This window comes from Anguilla rostrata, chromosome 16 (assembly GCF_018555375.3).
Source record: "Anguilla rostrata isolate EN2019 chromosome 16, ASM1855537v3, whole genome shotgun sequence".
NCBI classification, from domain to species: domain Eukaryota; kingdom Metazoa; phylum Chordata; class Actinopteri; order Anguilliformes; family Anguillidae; genus Anguilla; species Anguilla rostrata.
Genome location: NC_057948.1, coordinates 20,853,351 through 20,868,468, shown reverse-complemented (window position 1 = coordinate 20,868,468; position 15,118 = coordinate 20,853,351). Strand labels below are relative to the sequence as shown.

At 39.3% G+C, this 15,118-nt stretch overlaps 1 protein-coding gene across 2 annotated transcripts in view; it reads left to right on the top strand.

The window, feature by feature from the left end:
- The window catches only part of LOC135241785 (myosin light chain kinase 3-like), a 19,918-nt gene extending 4,800 nt beyond the window's left edge, over window positions 1–15,118 (top strand). For both annotated transcript variants that reach the window (XM_064312463.1, XM_064312462.1), the window contains exons 2-13: window positions 1,185–1,275; window positions 1,942–2,362; window positions 3,614–4,029; window positions 4,265–4,370; window positions 6,003–6,096; window positions 7,104–7,213; window positions 7,748–7,889; window positions 8,008–8,078; window positions 8,927–9,055; window positions 11,787–11,939; window positions 12,738–12,873; window positions 13,273–15,118. In XM_064312463.1, coding sequence (XP_064168533.1) covers window positions 1,185–1,275; window positions 1,942–2,362; window positions 3,614–4,029; window positions 4,265–4,370; window positions 6,003–6,096; window positions 7,104–7,213; window positions 7,748–7,889; window positions 8,008–8,078; window positions 8,927–9,055; window positions 11,787–11,939; window positions 12,738–12,873; window positions 13,273–13,347 — 1,944 coding nt within the window. In that variant the 3' untranslated portion in view covers window positions 13,348–15,118. The remainder of the gene's footprint in view (window positions 1–1,184; window positions 1,276–1,941; window positions 2,363–3,613; window positions 4,030–4,264; window positions 4,371–6,002; window positions 6,097–7,103; window positions 7,214–7,747; window positions 7,890–8,007; window positions 8,079–8,926; window positions 9,056–11,786; window positions 11,940–12,737; window positions 12,874–13,272) is intronic.

Here is a 15,118-nt window from a genome sequence, read left to right as displayed (position 1 = left end):
ATGGTATGAGATCTCATGAGTCTCCAGATGTTTGACAATATCGCAGATTTACATGAGTGGACATTTCAGGGTAAACAACTAGTCTGTGTAGTGGGTGGATGACGCAGATTGCACTCAGTGTTTCTGTCTGATGTGATTCAAAGCCATTTTTTCATGGTTTCCCATGTGAAATTATTACTTCATTTAGGTCTCTGCAGTAAACAGAAAATATGAATGACCAGTAAAGCAATTTAATCATTTTTGCTGTGTTTTCAGATAATTTTCCTAAAGATAAAAAAAACTTGATTCTTACCAACAGCACTGCACACATCGAAGTTCTTTGGTCCAGTTGCAAGCTGTATTTACAATATTTTCTTTTTTAAATTTCATTTCTCATGGTGTGCACTCAGTTTGACCATATACCTGTGCAATCATGGTGGCATTGCCTGCTCCCTTGCATGTTGTGCAATGTATCTGGGTCTTTCTTTTTTAGTTATAGACTTGCAGCTGGCATCTTGTAATTTTGGCTTGCTGTGAATAAATGGGAGTCTCTGGGTACCACACAAAAATAGATACATCTGCAGTCAGACTTTAGCACCTGTCAAACATGCATATATACTCATTTACACTAATGAATTGCAGAATGTGCAGATAAAGCAAAAACACAAGAATAAAACAACAACAACAACAACAACAACAACAATAATAATAATAATAATAATAATAATAATACATTATGAGTATGATATGTGCATGATAATTGTCCAAAAGAATATGTAAAACTGATGAATGATGTATATATATCTAACTATTTTTTTAAAAATTGTACATTTCAGCTTTCTGTTTATTATCCATGTTGCTGACTTTTCTGTAATTAAATCATCTTGCTGTTCTAAGTTCTAGATAAAAATGTCTGGTAGAGGTATAATGCTATATTTGTAAAGGAGCAGGAGGAAGAGGAGCAATAGGAGGAGGAAGAGAAGAAGAAGAAGAAGAAGAAGAAGAAGAAATAATAATAACAATAATTTAAACTAAAAATGATTGATATGTCCCATGCATTTGAGATGAACCCAAACCCAAGACATTCTTATTCTCAAATTATACTTTTCTTCCAGTTCTAACTTCAAACTTCCCATCACATTTGAAACTTAACTGTTTTAATGTTCACACATCACTTATGTCATAACTGTAACATTTCTTCACAGAAAAAGTCAGAACAACAAACAACAAAAACAAAAGTCAAATTCAGCAATCAAGAAACCCAAACCCTTCATGGAGTCAATAATGCTGCTGAAGGTGAGCTGGCCTTTGCTTGTTTCAAGTCGATGCAAATATGGGAAACATTCTCAAGAGCAATAGATATGAATTGTTTTTCTTTTATATCAGAAGTTACTATTTGAGTATAGCAACACCCAGAATTAGTTACATGCAATTAATAGAAATATAAACCGTTTAAAATCTTTGCCAATAATCACAACTTGGCACTGAAATATATTTTTGCTGTTATAATACTCTTGTTAGTAATACAATTGATAACACTAAAACAAATACAGAGAGATGACTATGGTAATTTAAAAAAGTACACCTATCAAAAAAATATATGCATGTATAATATGTTTTCATGTGCATTTTTTTCTTTCCGTTTACATATCTGTAAACCGAGGCTACACTTAAAATATTGAATCATAATACTATATATATATATATATATATATATATATATATTACAGTTGGACTCATTAGTTCAAGGCAAGATTAAGGACCTGGCCTTCAGTTGTTCATACATTGTTTAGGACACAGCAGAACTAACAGGAAGTGTGTATTTGTATGCATTTGTATGTGCATGTGCTTTTCTCTTGTCATAGTTACATACACAAATACATTTTTTTTCAGCTAGTAATGTTTTCCAAGAATGGGTATACTTTATTTCAGTGGTTTCCAATATTCTCCATCTTTGCCCAGGGGCAATCCATGCTGCAGAAGTCACCCCCAGACAGACATTGCAGAGCAAAATCCATGTTCCTGTCACTGCGACTCCTGACTCCACCCCCTCACCTCAGAACCACAGCCCTCTGGACATCTCAGTGGTCCAGCTGGACACGCCCTGCCCCACCAGCAATGATACTGAAAACAAGGGCCTTCGGCGGCCAAAGGAAGTGACCCTCCAGAGCAGGGAGCCCACCCGAACACAGACCTTCATCAAGGATGCCCAGGACACTGGGGTGTGTTCGGAGGACCTGGATGGGGCGGAGCTGGAGCAGGCTAAGGCCCAGGCTCAGGAAACCAGAACCTGTGGGGAAACGGCAGCAGGGGAGCCAGAGGCTGCTGCTGTGGAAAAGCCTGAGATGGAACACCAGGAGACAGAAAATACTGAGCCAGAGAGGTAGCCAAAGTGCAACTTCGTAAAAATTTATATTTAGCACCAAAGTGCACTAACTTGAGTCTCACTATTTCACAAGAACCCATGAGGAGGAACATAACATGCTAATCCTTCAACAGTCACGTACGCAGTACATACTGTCCCTTAAACACACACTGTCGACAGCCCAGAAGATGACATAAACCAACCATTGAACCACCCTGAAAAGCATATGCATTATTCTCTTAACTGCTGACTATACTTACTGAGTGCACAAGCACCCTGAATAGCATGCTATGCTCCCAACATCTCTGTACAGGAAAAACCAAGTTTTAACAGAAAATAACTTTACCCAAAGGTAAAAGTTCAGTAAGAAGAAATTTTGTGTCACAAGAAAATACTTGGCAGTTAACAACACTTCATAGTGCAGACCATTGTGCAGATCAAGTGTGTAACAGTTGAATGACCTCTTAATACTGAATTGAGCTGACTTTTTGAATTCCTGATGGGAGAGACTCAAGTGCTTGCACACATTCTGAATGATAAGACGTCATATTCTGTATTGTGAAAGAATCTTAATTCCAAAAGGAACCATTTATTTTCCAAAATAGCTGCCTTCTGAGAGCATTTATTTTGCTTTATGAAATTTCATAAGCAGTACCGCATCATTTCACATAGATCTTACGTATGCTAAAATTGTGCGTTAGCCATCTTTCTTCATTGTTATCTCCTGCAAAATATAATTACAGAGACAGCAGCTACCCAGTCATGCTTTCCTTTCATCCTTTTCTCCCATGGCAATGAGAGTAGGTCTTATAAAACCATGTCAACTACATGCCTGAAGGTTATATAAAGCAAATGTTGTACAGGAGTGGTGTGCAATCCTGTTTCTAGAGGACCATAGTCAGGGAGGTTGTTTCCCCTCAAGCCTCCTTTGGGAGAAATTGAAGAGATGTCCCATCTTGTTTCCTTTCTCATCACTTTTTCAAGGGCTTTCACATATTTTGTTCTTTACGCAATACATTTACCTAAAAAGGATACATTTATTCACCGCCTTAACTGAAAGAATGTAACCAATTTCTGTGATTGTAATTGTGGAGAACTGAGAAAGATGTTGCGCTGTAGCCCTCTAGGAACAGGATTAGTTTAAACACCATATTTAGACCCGACATTACTGATGCCGTCTTTGTGTTCCAGAACTGAATATTGTAACATTCACCATTCACACATTGTGATATAATTGTAATGATACATGCTCTTATGGGTTTCTGTCAGGCGAGAGTCGATCCTGGTCCCCACGTTACCCATCCAGCACCATAGGGAAGAACAACCAGACAAGCATCAGGATGTGCAGCAAAATGAGGACCTTCTGCCCACATTGATACCACATCAGTGCAGCGCCACTGCTACCCAGCAAAACAAGGACAGCACCAAGCCAACCTGTCTGCCAAAACCAAAATCTCAGGCTGGACCAGATCAGAGACCCTCTCAGACAGAGTCTGTTCTGAGTTTGTCCCAGAACAAGCAGAGCCTGCCTGGACCTTGTGACTCGACACAACCCAAACCTGTTGGCTCTTTGGAAATGGGTGAATCATCACAAGACAGCAAAAAAATACCTGGTCAGGAGGTGACCGTCTGTGGCAACCAGACAAATTCATCCTCAGGGGCCACGGTGCTGCCACTTGTCATCGGTGAGTGGTTACACAGCGATCATACTTACTGTTACTGAATCCTTATTATTTTTAACTTGAGGTGGTGATAATAGCAAAGGACATATTCTAGACCACAATCTGAGATAAATTGGACTGAAAAATTATCCTCGGGGCTCCGTGCCCCACCAGTCATTCTATCCATGCTGTTGCCCTTTGATCCAGCCAAAGAGAGACAGCAGGCAAGATCAATCGCTTTGTCATTCTCATTTTTCAGATGATTGCCCCCCCTTGCCTGCCCCGTTTGAACACCGTATTGTGAGTGCCAAGCAGGTCCCGCTAGGCACATATTATGCTGTCAAGCCAAATGAACTGCTGGGAGGGTGAGTACGGCTAAACTACATTCATCCCACTGTTTCACTTAAAAGTTGACTACTGTTACAGAAGCATCATTTGTTATAGTTTATTTACACATTAACACCCAGTCATCTTAAACCTGTCAGCCATTTTTTACAAATCATGTGATTTTCTAAGGATATATTTCCCAGAGAATATGTACATTTTCTGATACCATGTCTGGTAAATATTTACAGATGTTTGCGTTTTAAAAAAATGCAATCAGAAAAGAGTATTTGATAGTGGAAGGAGAAAGATATTGGGCTATGTGATTTCAAAAAGAAAGATTTTCCCATTTACCTTAATCACATGAAAACCAGTGTTATATTTTCATATACATTTCTGTATCTTCATCAGCAGGGTAATATTGAACACACTCACAGAGTTTGTTTAGCAGACCTCTTTAAGACATGAGGGAGTACACTCACTGAAACGGACCTGGCTGGCTAAGGAAAGATCTGCAAACAGACCTGCTTAATGCTTTGCAAAAATAAACCCTGTTCACATCAAACAGAAAAAAGCCACTGCTTTCTTGCAGACTGAGCTAAGGGATTAGCTGTCTCTCTCCTGCCAGCTGTTCAGCTCAGCTCCTTCGTGAAATGTGTCCCTCGTAGTGAATATTGAATATCACCCCACTGTGGAGGTCTGGCTGTGTTTGCTTGCCTGTTTGATAATGCTGGAACAGATCGCTGACATTTCCCTTTTGGTATTATCAACATCAACAGTGTCAGTGGATGAAACTGAACAGATATACCAGCAGGGGAACTTTTAGTAGATGGCAACTAAAAATAAGTGGCCCTTGCCGAAGGGGGGATTGGGTGGCATGGCATGGGGTTACAGTGTGACACCATGTAACATTCTCCTTCAGGCTCTCTCTCATCCAGTTAACACAAACAGTTCTTTCCATAGCCGTTGTCTTATTTGGGGGGGTGGGGAGGGGGGGGGGGTCTAGGGATTAACTTAATTAGACCCTTATAATGATAATTAATATGTTCCGGCCCTTTCTAGAGGTGCACTAATAAATTGTTTTTATTTTCAAAACATAAATGAAACTTCATTGTTCTCAGTTTTTTATACATTATCATTGAAGCTTTGAGCACAAGCAAAAGCTCAAGAAGCACTTGTACTTCATTTGTTTTCACTCAATTATTTCAAAGAAAAAACGTGCATACCATGTCGTATTTACATTTCATTGGCAACTAAAACTTTTTCATACAGTAAACAGACAAAAATCTAAGAAGGATTTTGATGTCAGTGTTTTTAATTTGATGAGTCTCTCTGGTTGTTTAATGGTTGGTTAATAATATGAGGAAATATGAACAAATTTGTTGACTTTGTTTATTATTCCGAAAGCTAGCCAAAGCTATTTGTATTTATGTGTGTGCATTTGTGTATAAACATGTGCTGTCGGTGGTTTATGTATTTATGTGTGTTTGTATGTGTATGTGTGAATGCATGCATATATGTGTATGTGTCTGTGTATATGCGTGCCTGTGTGTCTGTGTGTTTGTGTCTACGTTGATATGTGTGTGTGTGTGTGTGTGTGTGTGTGTGCGTGCATGCGTGTGTGTGTGTGTGTGCATGCATGCGTGTGTGTGCGTGTGTGTGTGTTCTCACAGGGGACGCTTTGGCCAGGTCCACAAGTGTGCAGAGCTCTCATCGGGACTGACACTGGCTGCCAAGATTATAAAAGTGAAAGGCTTAAAGGACAGGGTGAGTGTGCTGCTGTGGATATGGGCAGGGGAGGGACTTGTCTCTCAGGCTCCTGTGAAGTTGATTGAAGAGGCCCAACTTGCACGTTATCCTCAAGGTCTCCTACACTACACTACATTAACACATTTTCACAGCTGACTGATGGGGTGATTTCCCCTCCCTAATTCCTCTTTGTCTTGAGCACTTTAGTACTTTCCATTAATTTCCAGAATAGACAAAACATAAAAGTGGGAACAAACCCATTGTGCATATCTGTCCCCTCATCTCTGGCCATATATGTGATTGTTATTTTTTTTTTTAGTTTTTTCATAGGACTGTATGTGTAATGTTTTTGGCTTGGTGAAGCTCCCAGTTAAGGTCGTTTAAAGGTCAGTGATAGGGGAAAAACTTTCCAGTGTAAGGCAGTTGCAAAATGGAAATCTAGTTAGTCATAAATCTCCTGGCACTAGAAATTTATGACTTCCAATGGTGCCACCTGTTGCACACTAAGATACTGACACGCATTTCTACCATTCTTGTCATCCTGACGCACTGGGGCGAAGAGCAGGGAACAGATACGGGTGCATTGTATTCGTTTCATCTTGAAATGACTGTTTTTGTTATAAATGATCCTTTTGTCAGGTGTGCTGATCACAGTCTGTTATCTATTAACCGTGGTTTTAATCCTTTATCCTTTATTAATAGCATTCTCTCATCCTGCTGTTCTCTTGCTTTTGTCATGCTACATTTGTAAAAAATATTATTTTTAAACTGTTTTTAGAAAGTAGCTTTTTTATCTTGTTCGTCTCTTTTTATGCTTTACCAGTGTTCAATCATTATATTGTAATTTGATGTTCCAGATTATTGCTTTTTTGGTGGTGAACTGAAAAGGCAGGCTCCAAATCTGATGATGTAACAGCCATTACATTTTACTGGAGCATTATTAATAGTCATTGTACTGTTATCACAGTTTCATAACCTCTTGTTATCCATAGTTTCTCCTTTCTCCTCTGTAATCTGTAATGCAGGAGGAAGTGAAGAATGAAATAGGAGTAATGAACCAATTAAATCACGTCAATCTGATCCAGCTCTACGACGCGTTTGAGTCCCGCACTAACCTGACTCTCATAATGGAGTAGTAAGTCTCCTGTTTTAATTTGAAAATATGAGACACTTTCCAAAGGCTATTTTAATATATTTTACATTCTTCTTTTGTGATTCCCATTTGATGGAAGGCAAAGAATTAGTATTCCAATGGGAACTTTCAGAAAAAGATACAGACTGTATTTAATCCTTACTATACCTACTACAAAAGCACACTGAAATTTTTGATGTAATTGTGTTAGGTGTAATCTAGTTAGGTATAATTAGGTATAATCTTATATCCTTCCTGATTTTCTTTTTTCACATTCAAGTGGAAAGGGTCTATTTATGTGGCACATTGACGTAGAATAATTATGGTCTACGTGTGCATCTTGATGACTGCTCCATCACTACTTCACTGTAGTAAGCTAGACAAAATGGGACTGTATAGGTGTTTATAAGGTTTAGTGGCTTAACATTTTCTTAGAACAACACAGGGTATGATAGGAAACTGCTGTGAAATGAGACGTTCTAATTAACACTTTTCACTGGAATTTCTCTCTTCCTTTTTTCTGGTGGTTGTTTTCAGTGTGGACGGTGGCGAGTTGTTTGACAGAATCATTGATGAGAATTACATGCTTACCGAGCTGGATGCCATCGTCTTTATGCGACAGATCTGTGAGGGTGTCCAGTACCTGCACCAGCAGTATATTCTACATTTAGACCTCAAGGTACAAGACTGTCTTCTTTCCAGCGTCACTGTCCAGCCTTTATAATATGTCACATTGACTCTTATCAAACCTCTGCACTCTTTCTCAAATGTATTATTCTCCTTATTTTTTTCTACAGCCAGAAAATATTCTTTGTGTGAACTCCACAGGCAATCAGATAAAAATAATTGACTTTGGACTGGCGAGAAAGTAGGTTTTTGGTATTTTTTATTACATACTTTAGATCAAAATGAATTATTATTGTTCAGCTGTTTATAAATTTGTAACAGTACATTTACATCTTATTGGGCTTTATAAACCATTAAAAATGATTGCACAGGGTCTTTGTGTGCTTTGCTGCTCTCTCTCTCTCTCACTTGTGTGCTCTCTCTCACTCTTTCTCTCTCATTCTTTGTCTTTATATGAGTGTGCATTTGTGCGTGTGTGCGTGCACAAGTGCGCATGTGTGTGCAGCTGTTGCTGTGGTGTCCAGTTACTTCTTTATTTTCATTATGCTCCACTAGCAATCCAGGTGTATGAAGGTTAAAGTTTAAATGTGGATGCCACTCCTGTCAGGGCCAGGATAATTATAGTCTCTTGTTAGGCTGAACTTTATCATTGTGTCACAATCCCTTGCAGCTGGTACAATTTTACAATAGCAGTGGCTGTAGCATTCATTTGGAGTGCTCAATGCCACCATATTGTTAAACCGGTGGTCCTCCAGGACAGGGTATTATTATTTTTTTTGATGGATTCCACACAGTGACACATACCCTTAAAATTAAACATTCATATAATAAAACTTAGCATAAATTTAATGTGAACTGCAAATAACCTTTGAACACCTCTAATCTCCTTCATTCATTTAATTATTCATCCAATTATGTAGATTACACAAAATCACAGCCACAGCAATCGTCCCATAATATTCCAGGGCCAGGATAGTTAGTATGTGCTTGAAATATTAATTCAGTATTGCTGCATGATAATGACAAACTATTTTGCAAAGTTCTCAATTTGTCAACAGAGAAATTAATGGTCTGTGCTTCTCTTTTCAGGTATAGGCCAAGAGAGAAGCTGAAGGTGAACTTTGGCACACCAGAATTCCTCGCCCCAGAAGTTGTCAACTATGACTTTGTTTCATTCCCAACAGACATGTGGAGTGTAGGAGTTATCACATACATGCTGTGAGTATCACTGAGTCAACAATGAACAGTCTGGACTTAGCCATTCTGAAAAAAATAATGCAGTATAATGTATTTCAAAGTATCATTTTGGTTTTCAGAAGTATAACTGAAACTTTTGCAAAGACAATTATATTGAAAACAGGCCAGGAAATAGAAAAAGAGAAACAACATTTTACTTGATTGCCAACCCCATAAAGGTGATTTCAAGTGTACTCGTTTTATTTTATAACACTTCAGTTAAATAAACAGAATATTCCAAAAGATTTGGTAGGTACCCAGTATTCGTTTGAAACAAAAGAAAGTTAAAATGCAAATAAACATAAGTGGAGAGGGCGCTTGGAAGAATAATAAAGCATAAAGTGCACAGTGGGTGTAATTACACAGCCATGGTTTTCCTCAGCAGGCAGTGAAGCGTTGAGAGTGTCCCATTTTCCCTCTGCTCAGGCATTTTTTACTGCTCACAAATAAGCCCAATTTAGCTACCGCTCTGCTGACTTCCTTTGAGGAAAACAAATCAAGAGGTAGCCTTTCCAAACCTCACTGTCTTAAATTGCCATTCTTCTTCCGTAAATGGGCAATAAAAGGAAGATGCTGTCTGCACTCTACAAAAATAAAATGCTGAGATCTACCAAAAATAACATATTTACCACCTCATGTGCAGTGCTCTGATTGCAAATGCAAGACAAAATACATTTTAGCATCAAGCCATCAGCAGTGCCATCGCATAGATATATGCTTATTTCTGTGTTTTCAATTTAATTTATCTTATTTCAAAGTGTTTCGAGAACCCCGTATGATTTTTTACTCATCATTTGACACCTTTGAGTGCCCTGACACTCTGCCCCTGGCTGAATTATTGTTGTGTTGACTTTGGTCTTTCTCAGCCTTTCCCTGATTCAATTAGTCTTAAGTACTTGACAGCTGTTATTGGACTCGGTCAAAAAGGAACACAAGCTTGGCCTACTCCACACAGTCAGTTGGACTGGATTGCTGGTGCATAACATAAACTCTGTGACAATGATTTTGATTGATACATTTAATGTATGTGAATTTCACCAAATCAAATGTTGTGCTTCCATATGACATAGCCACACGCAGTGAGAATAGTTACCAGTGTGACTTTGAGAGGTGTTTCACACCAATGCTTAGGAACATGTTGCCCATGCCATTAAGCTGTGATCGTAGCTCATTCACAGTCAAAGCATCCATCTGAACACTATTAATTGTCTAATCATGATTAATGATTTATCCAAAAAGGTGTCCGTATGTTTTAACATGGTGCCCTCATTACATTACATTACATTACAGGCATTTGGCAGACGCTCTTATCCAGAGCGACGTACAACAAAGTGTATAACCATAACCAGGAACAAGTATGACGAAACCCCTAGAGAGAAGTACCGGTCCAAGTACAGGGAACAACCGCATAGTTCAACTTGGACCCTGATGGTTAAACTGATTAACACTAACAACGAGAACGGCAACAACGCAATCTATGGAAAAATAAAAATAAATAAAAGTACAAGTAGTCGTTAAGACAGGCGCATCAACTAAGTAACCTATGAAACAGCTGCCTAGTTACAACCCTAAGTTTAGTCATTTACAGGGGGGAAGGGAGGGATGGAGAGAGGTGCAGCCTGAAGAGGTGGGTCTTCAGTCGTCGTTTGAAATTGTTCACAGTCTCAGCTGTTCTGACCTCCACAGGGAGGTCATTCCACCATCGTGGGGCCAGAACAGACAGGAGACGTGTTCTGGAAGTGCAGGTGCGAAGAGGGGAGGTGCTAGGCGTCCTGAGGTAGCAGAACGGAGGGATCTGGCTGGCATGTAGGGTTTGAATATCTTGTGAAGGTATGCTGGGGCTGATCCCTTGACTGCCTGGTATGCTAGGACCAATGTTTTGAATTTGATGCGAGCTATAACAGGCAGCCAGTGGAGGGTAGTGAGCAGGGGAGTTACGTGGGAGTGTCTGGGGAGGTTGAAGACCAGACGAGCCGCAGCATTCTGAATGAGCTTCAGGGGTCTGGTGGCAGATGCTGGTAGTCCAGCCAGAAGAGAGTTGCAGTAGTCCAGGCGGGATAGAACCATTGCTTGGACCAGGAGCTGGGTTGAGTAGGTGGTGAGAAAGGGGCGGATTCTGCGGATGTTGTATAGGAAAAATCTGCATGCCCGGGTTACTGCTGCAATGTTGTTGGAGAGGGACAGCCTGTTGTCCATCATCACTCCGAGATTCTTGGCGCAGGGTGATGATGTCACTACGGTGTCCCCTAAGGAAATAGAAAAGTCGAGGAGGGGAGAGGATAGAGCAGGAATAAAGATTAGCTCCGTCTTTCCTGGGTTGAGCTTCAGGTGGTGATTGTCCATCCAGCTCTGTATGTCCCTCAGGCAAGCGGAGATGCGGGCAGGGACCTGTGTGTCCGATGGGGAGAAGAAGAGAAAGAGTTGCGTGTCGTCGGCATAGGAATGATAGGACAAGCCATGGGCAGATATTACAGGGCCAAGGGATCTGGTGTACAGCGTCCTCATTTTTTTGTCTGTTTTCTTGCACATGGTCACATGGTAACCTCAATGAACGCTCAATATGTGTCAAATTAAAAGTTAAGGCATGGTATAGCAGTAGGCATGGTGATTGAATAGCCCCCTCAGTCCCTATTAGCCATATAAGTATGACAGCAGCTGCAGATGAATGGAGTTAATTATCATGCTTTAAATATCTAATTTCTCTGGATATCAGTCTTAGTGGCCTATCTCCTTTCCTTGGGGACAATGACCCAGAGACGATGAACAACATTCTCCACTGCAACTGGGATTTTGACGCGGAGGCATTTGAGAGCGTCTCCGAGGAGGCCAAGGACTTCATCTCCAGGCTGCTCATTCAAGAGAAGTGGTATTCCACCTGTCCTTGTTATGGGGTTATAGGAATAACTATGTAAAGATAGGTTAGCTGTGTAGTGGTGTTTACTTTCACTTAGAATGGTAATTGTTGGTTTGCTGGGCCAAATGTATGCTTATTTATTATAAATGTGCTTTCTGCGCTTTATTGGTGATATCACACTTTTGTATTCCTGAGACTGAGGTTCTCCTCTTTTCATCTGGATAAGCGCAGCAGCAAAGTGATAGTAATGTAATGAATCAAACTGAGGATCATTTATTCTAATTCCAGCATGTTCCGTTATTTAGGTCAGAGGGTGCTATTTCACATGGTGACAGCACGCCTCCACACAGCTGGCTATGGCTCAGCTTGTAGGATGCTGTTACTAGGGCAGGAGAATAGAATGACGTAAAGCTTAAATGTAGGGCTCTTTTTACTGACATCCTCAGTGCAAAAAAAGAAGAAGAAAACAACACATTAATGTCCAATTACTGTGTGACTTCTATCTGTAATAGAAAGCAAGTCATTGAAAGGACAGTTTCTCACCTCTTTTAGTAAGGAACTGTGCCATGGTGTGGACCTTCATTCACTGTCAGATGGCTTTGCCTGGGTTGCATGTGTCACATTTGTCAAGCCTTGGTCTTCAAATCTAATGTTTCATGACACAATTGACGCATGTGATGAATTGAAGCATTGTCTTTTGTTAGATTGATAGTGGATAGAGGACCTCTTCCCCACTAGAGCACATACAGTACCCAATGCTGTTTCCCATAACTTCCGCCAACCCTTGTGTTTCCTTCCTGTCCACTGCAGCAGCCGCATGAGTGCCACTGGGTGCATGAAACACAGCTGGCTGAACAATCTGGAGGAAAAGGCCAAGATGCGGCGAGTTCGACTTAAGTCCCAGCTCCACTTGCAGCGTTACTTGGCCGCTCACCGTCAGTGGAAGGTAAGGAGCTGCTTAAACAGAACATGGGCAGATTTACATGTCAAATACTGCAATTCCAGCCCACTATGTGTTTGTGCACAATTATGTGGTTGGTCCTAAGTACTTTTTACCAGAAACAGCTCATCCATGACCATTGTACAAAGCCCTGCATTCAACCCCAACAATAAACAGAGAACAATGAAACTGATTGAGGGCCAAGTTTTATGGGTGAAATCTGTCTATCCATGCAATGCATTATGGTAGTGTTAGGAATATGGCTAAATATTCTATTGATGCAGGAATAGAAACAATTGAAAGTGTATGAATACATTTTTAAATCCAATACTTATTTTGCAGTTTGCTGTCATCTCACTCTAAATTGTTAGGATGTTGACCCTGGCCCTGAATGTATCTCCACAGAAACACTTCCTTGTGGTCGCTGCAGCGAACAGGCTGAAGAAGTTTCGTCAGAGTCACTCCGTCAAGCCGGCATAAACAAGTAACTTGTTATATCAGGTTACCATAGTTTGTGCTGTACATACAGAGCTCTAATGATCAATTAACACTTTGACTTGGATTTGGATTCAATCAAAACTTACCCATAAATGTGATTTTTTTTTGCATGCAAGGGTTCATTTCTTTCTTCATAAACACAGTCTGAGTAGTTAATTTTATTGATTGCTTTGCTGTGTTTGTGAAGAAAAAAATGTATGCTTTCATTTAATTTTGAGTCCAGGTTTAAGACAGATGTAAATTGAATCAAGGTAAACACCACACTACCTGCTAAACCGCAGTAAACTGTTCATCTGTTCAGTTAAAATAATAGTCTTAGCCACCATCCTACTTTGCAAAGGATTGGAGCATACACCAGCATCTACTACAATTAAGAATTTATGGAATACAAAGTGGAATACTAGAATACTCTGGAATACTAGTTTATATGCTAGAAAACAACAGTACTGTTTCTGGGATAGGTTTTGGGATGTTAGGTTAAACTGGCATGGTAATACATTTTCTGTCAGTATTTTGTATGTATTTATTTTGATTTTGGACTTTGTTTGTTAGCATGTGCAGTGAGTACATGGATGACATAGCACATGATGTAAAATTATATTCTCCTCTCCATAACACATCATGAACTTCATTTAACACTTCATTTAATTTATGGTCTCCAGCAATAACTCTCCAGCAATAATGTTTGCGAACATGCTTGCAAATTATTTATAAAGATGTTGTTATGTGGTAATGAAGGCATACTTCAGATAACTTCATAAAACACGCTTTAAAGTTTAAAGTGTGACCAATGTCTTTAGTTATAGGAATTTCAACAACTCACTTTGAACACTTGCTTAAATCATCAATATCCAGAAATAATAGAGCTGTTCATAGATTATTTTGAACAACATGTATCAATCTCAATGTTCAGATTTAGGATACCCAATTGTGTGGACGGGGGAAAATCTCAGTTTGCCGCACAACATGTTAGCTGCAGTGGTCTTATGAAGTCAGGGCAGAACCTTAATAGATTAATGTTAGCAACTTTTGATGAATGGTGTCTGAGATGACTAGCCACTGTAGAAATGATGGGTTTTCTGGCTCCTGACTGTTTTCTCAGTGTGTTGTTTGTGTTGTTGATCTTGTTATAATAAGAATAACAATAATAATGTACAGCACATGTTTACAGAAATATGGCATAATTCAGAATCAATGTGTAAAATGTTGCTGTGTTCTGATCACTTATTGAACACTACACAAAGATGTGCCTTGTATTACTTTGTGCATACTGATTTCATTCAGACAGTGAGCATTTTTATTTTGAAATGATTCTTCATGTCAAAATCTTAATCTCACATTTCTCATGGGACTTTCACAAGCATGTATATTTTGATGTAGTTTCCCATCTTAATTTTGTTAAATTGAGAAATTGAGAGAATTACTGTGTTTTGAGACACACAGTGCGTTTGGTTGTGGTTCCTACAGCAGTGACACTGCTAAAAAAAAGGTGAACATCCATTACATTTTCCAATTATATATTACTTTTCTCTTACCTTCTGTGAAGGCTGCTTTTAATTAGTTATAAATTGTGAACTCACTTGTAATGCTGGATTTCACTACTTGACTTTATGCTTCCTTAAAAATGTTCAAGATGTGTATGAAAACAGGTTATGTAGCCTACAACAAAAAAATGCCATTTCAGTTGCATTTTTTATCACTTTTTTTGTGCACCAAAAGAATCACCTTCAAGAAATAAACATCTTATTCTTTA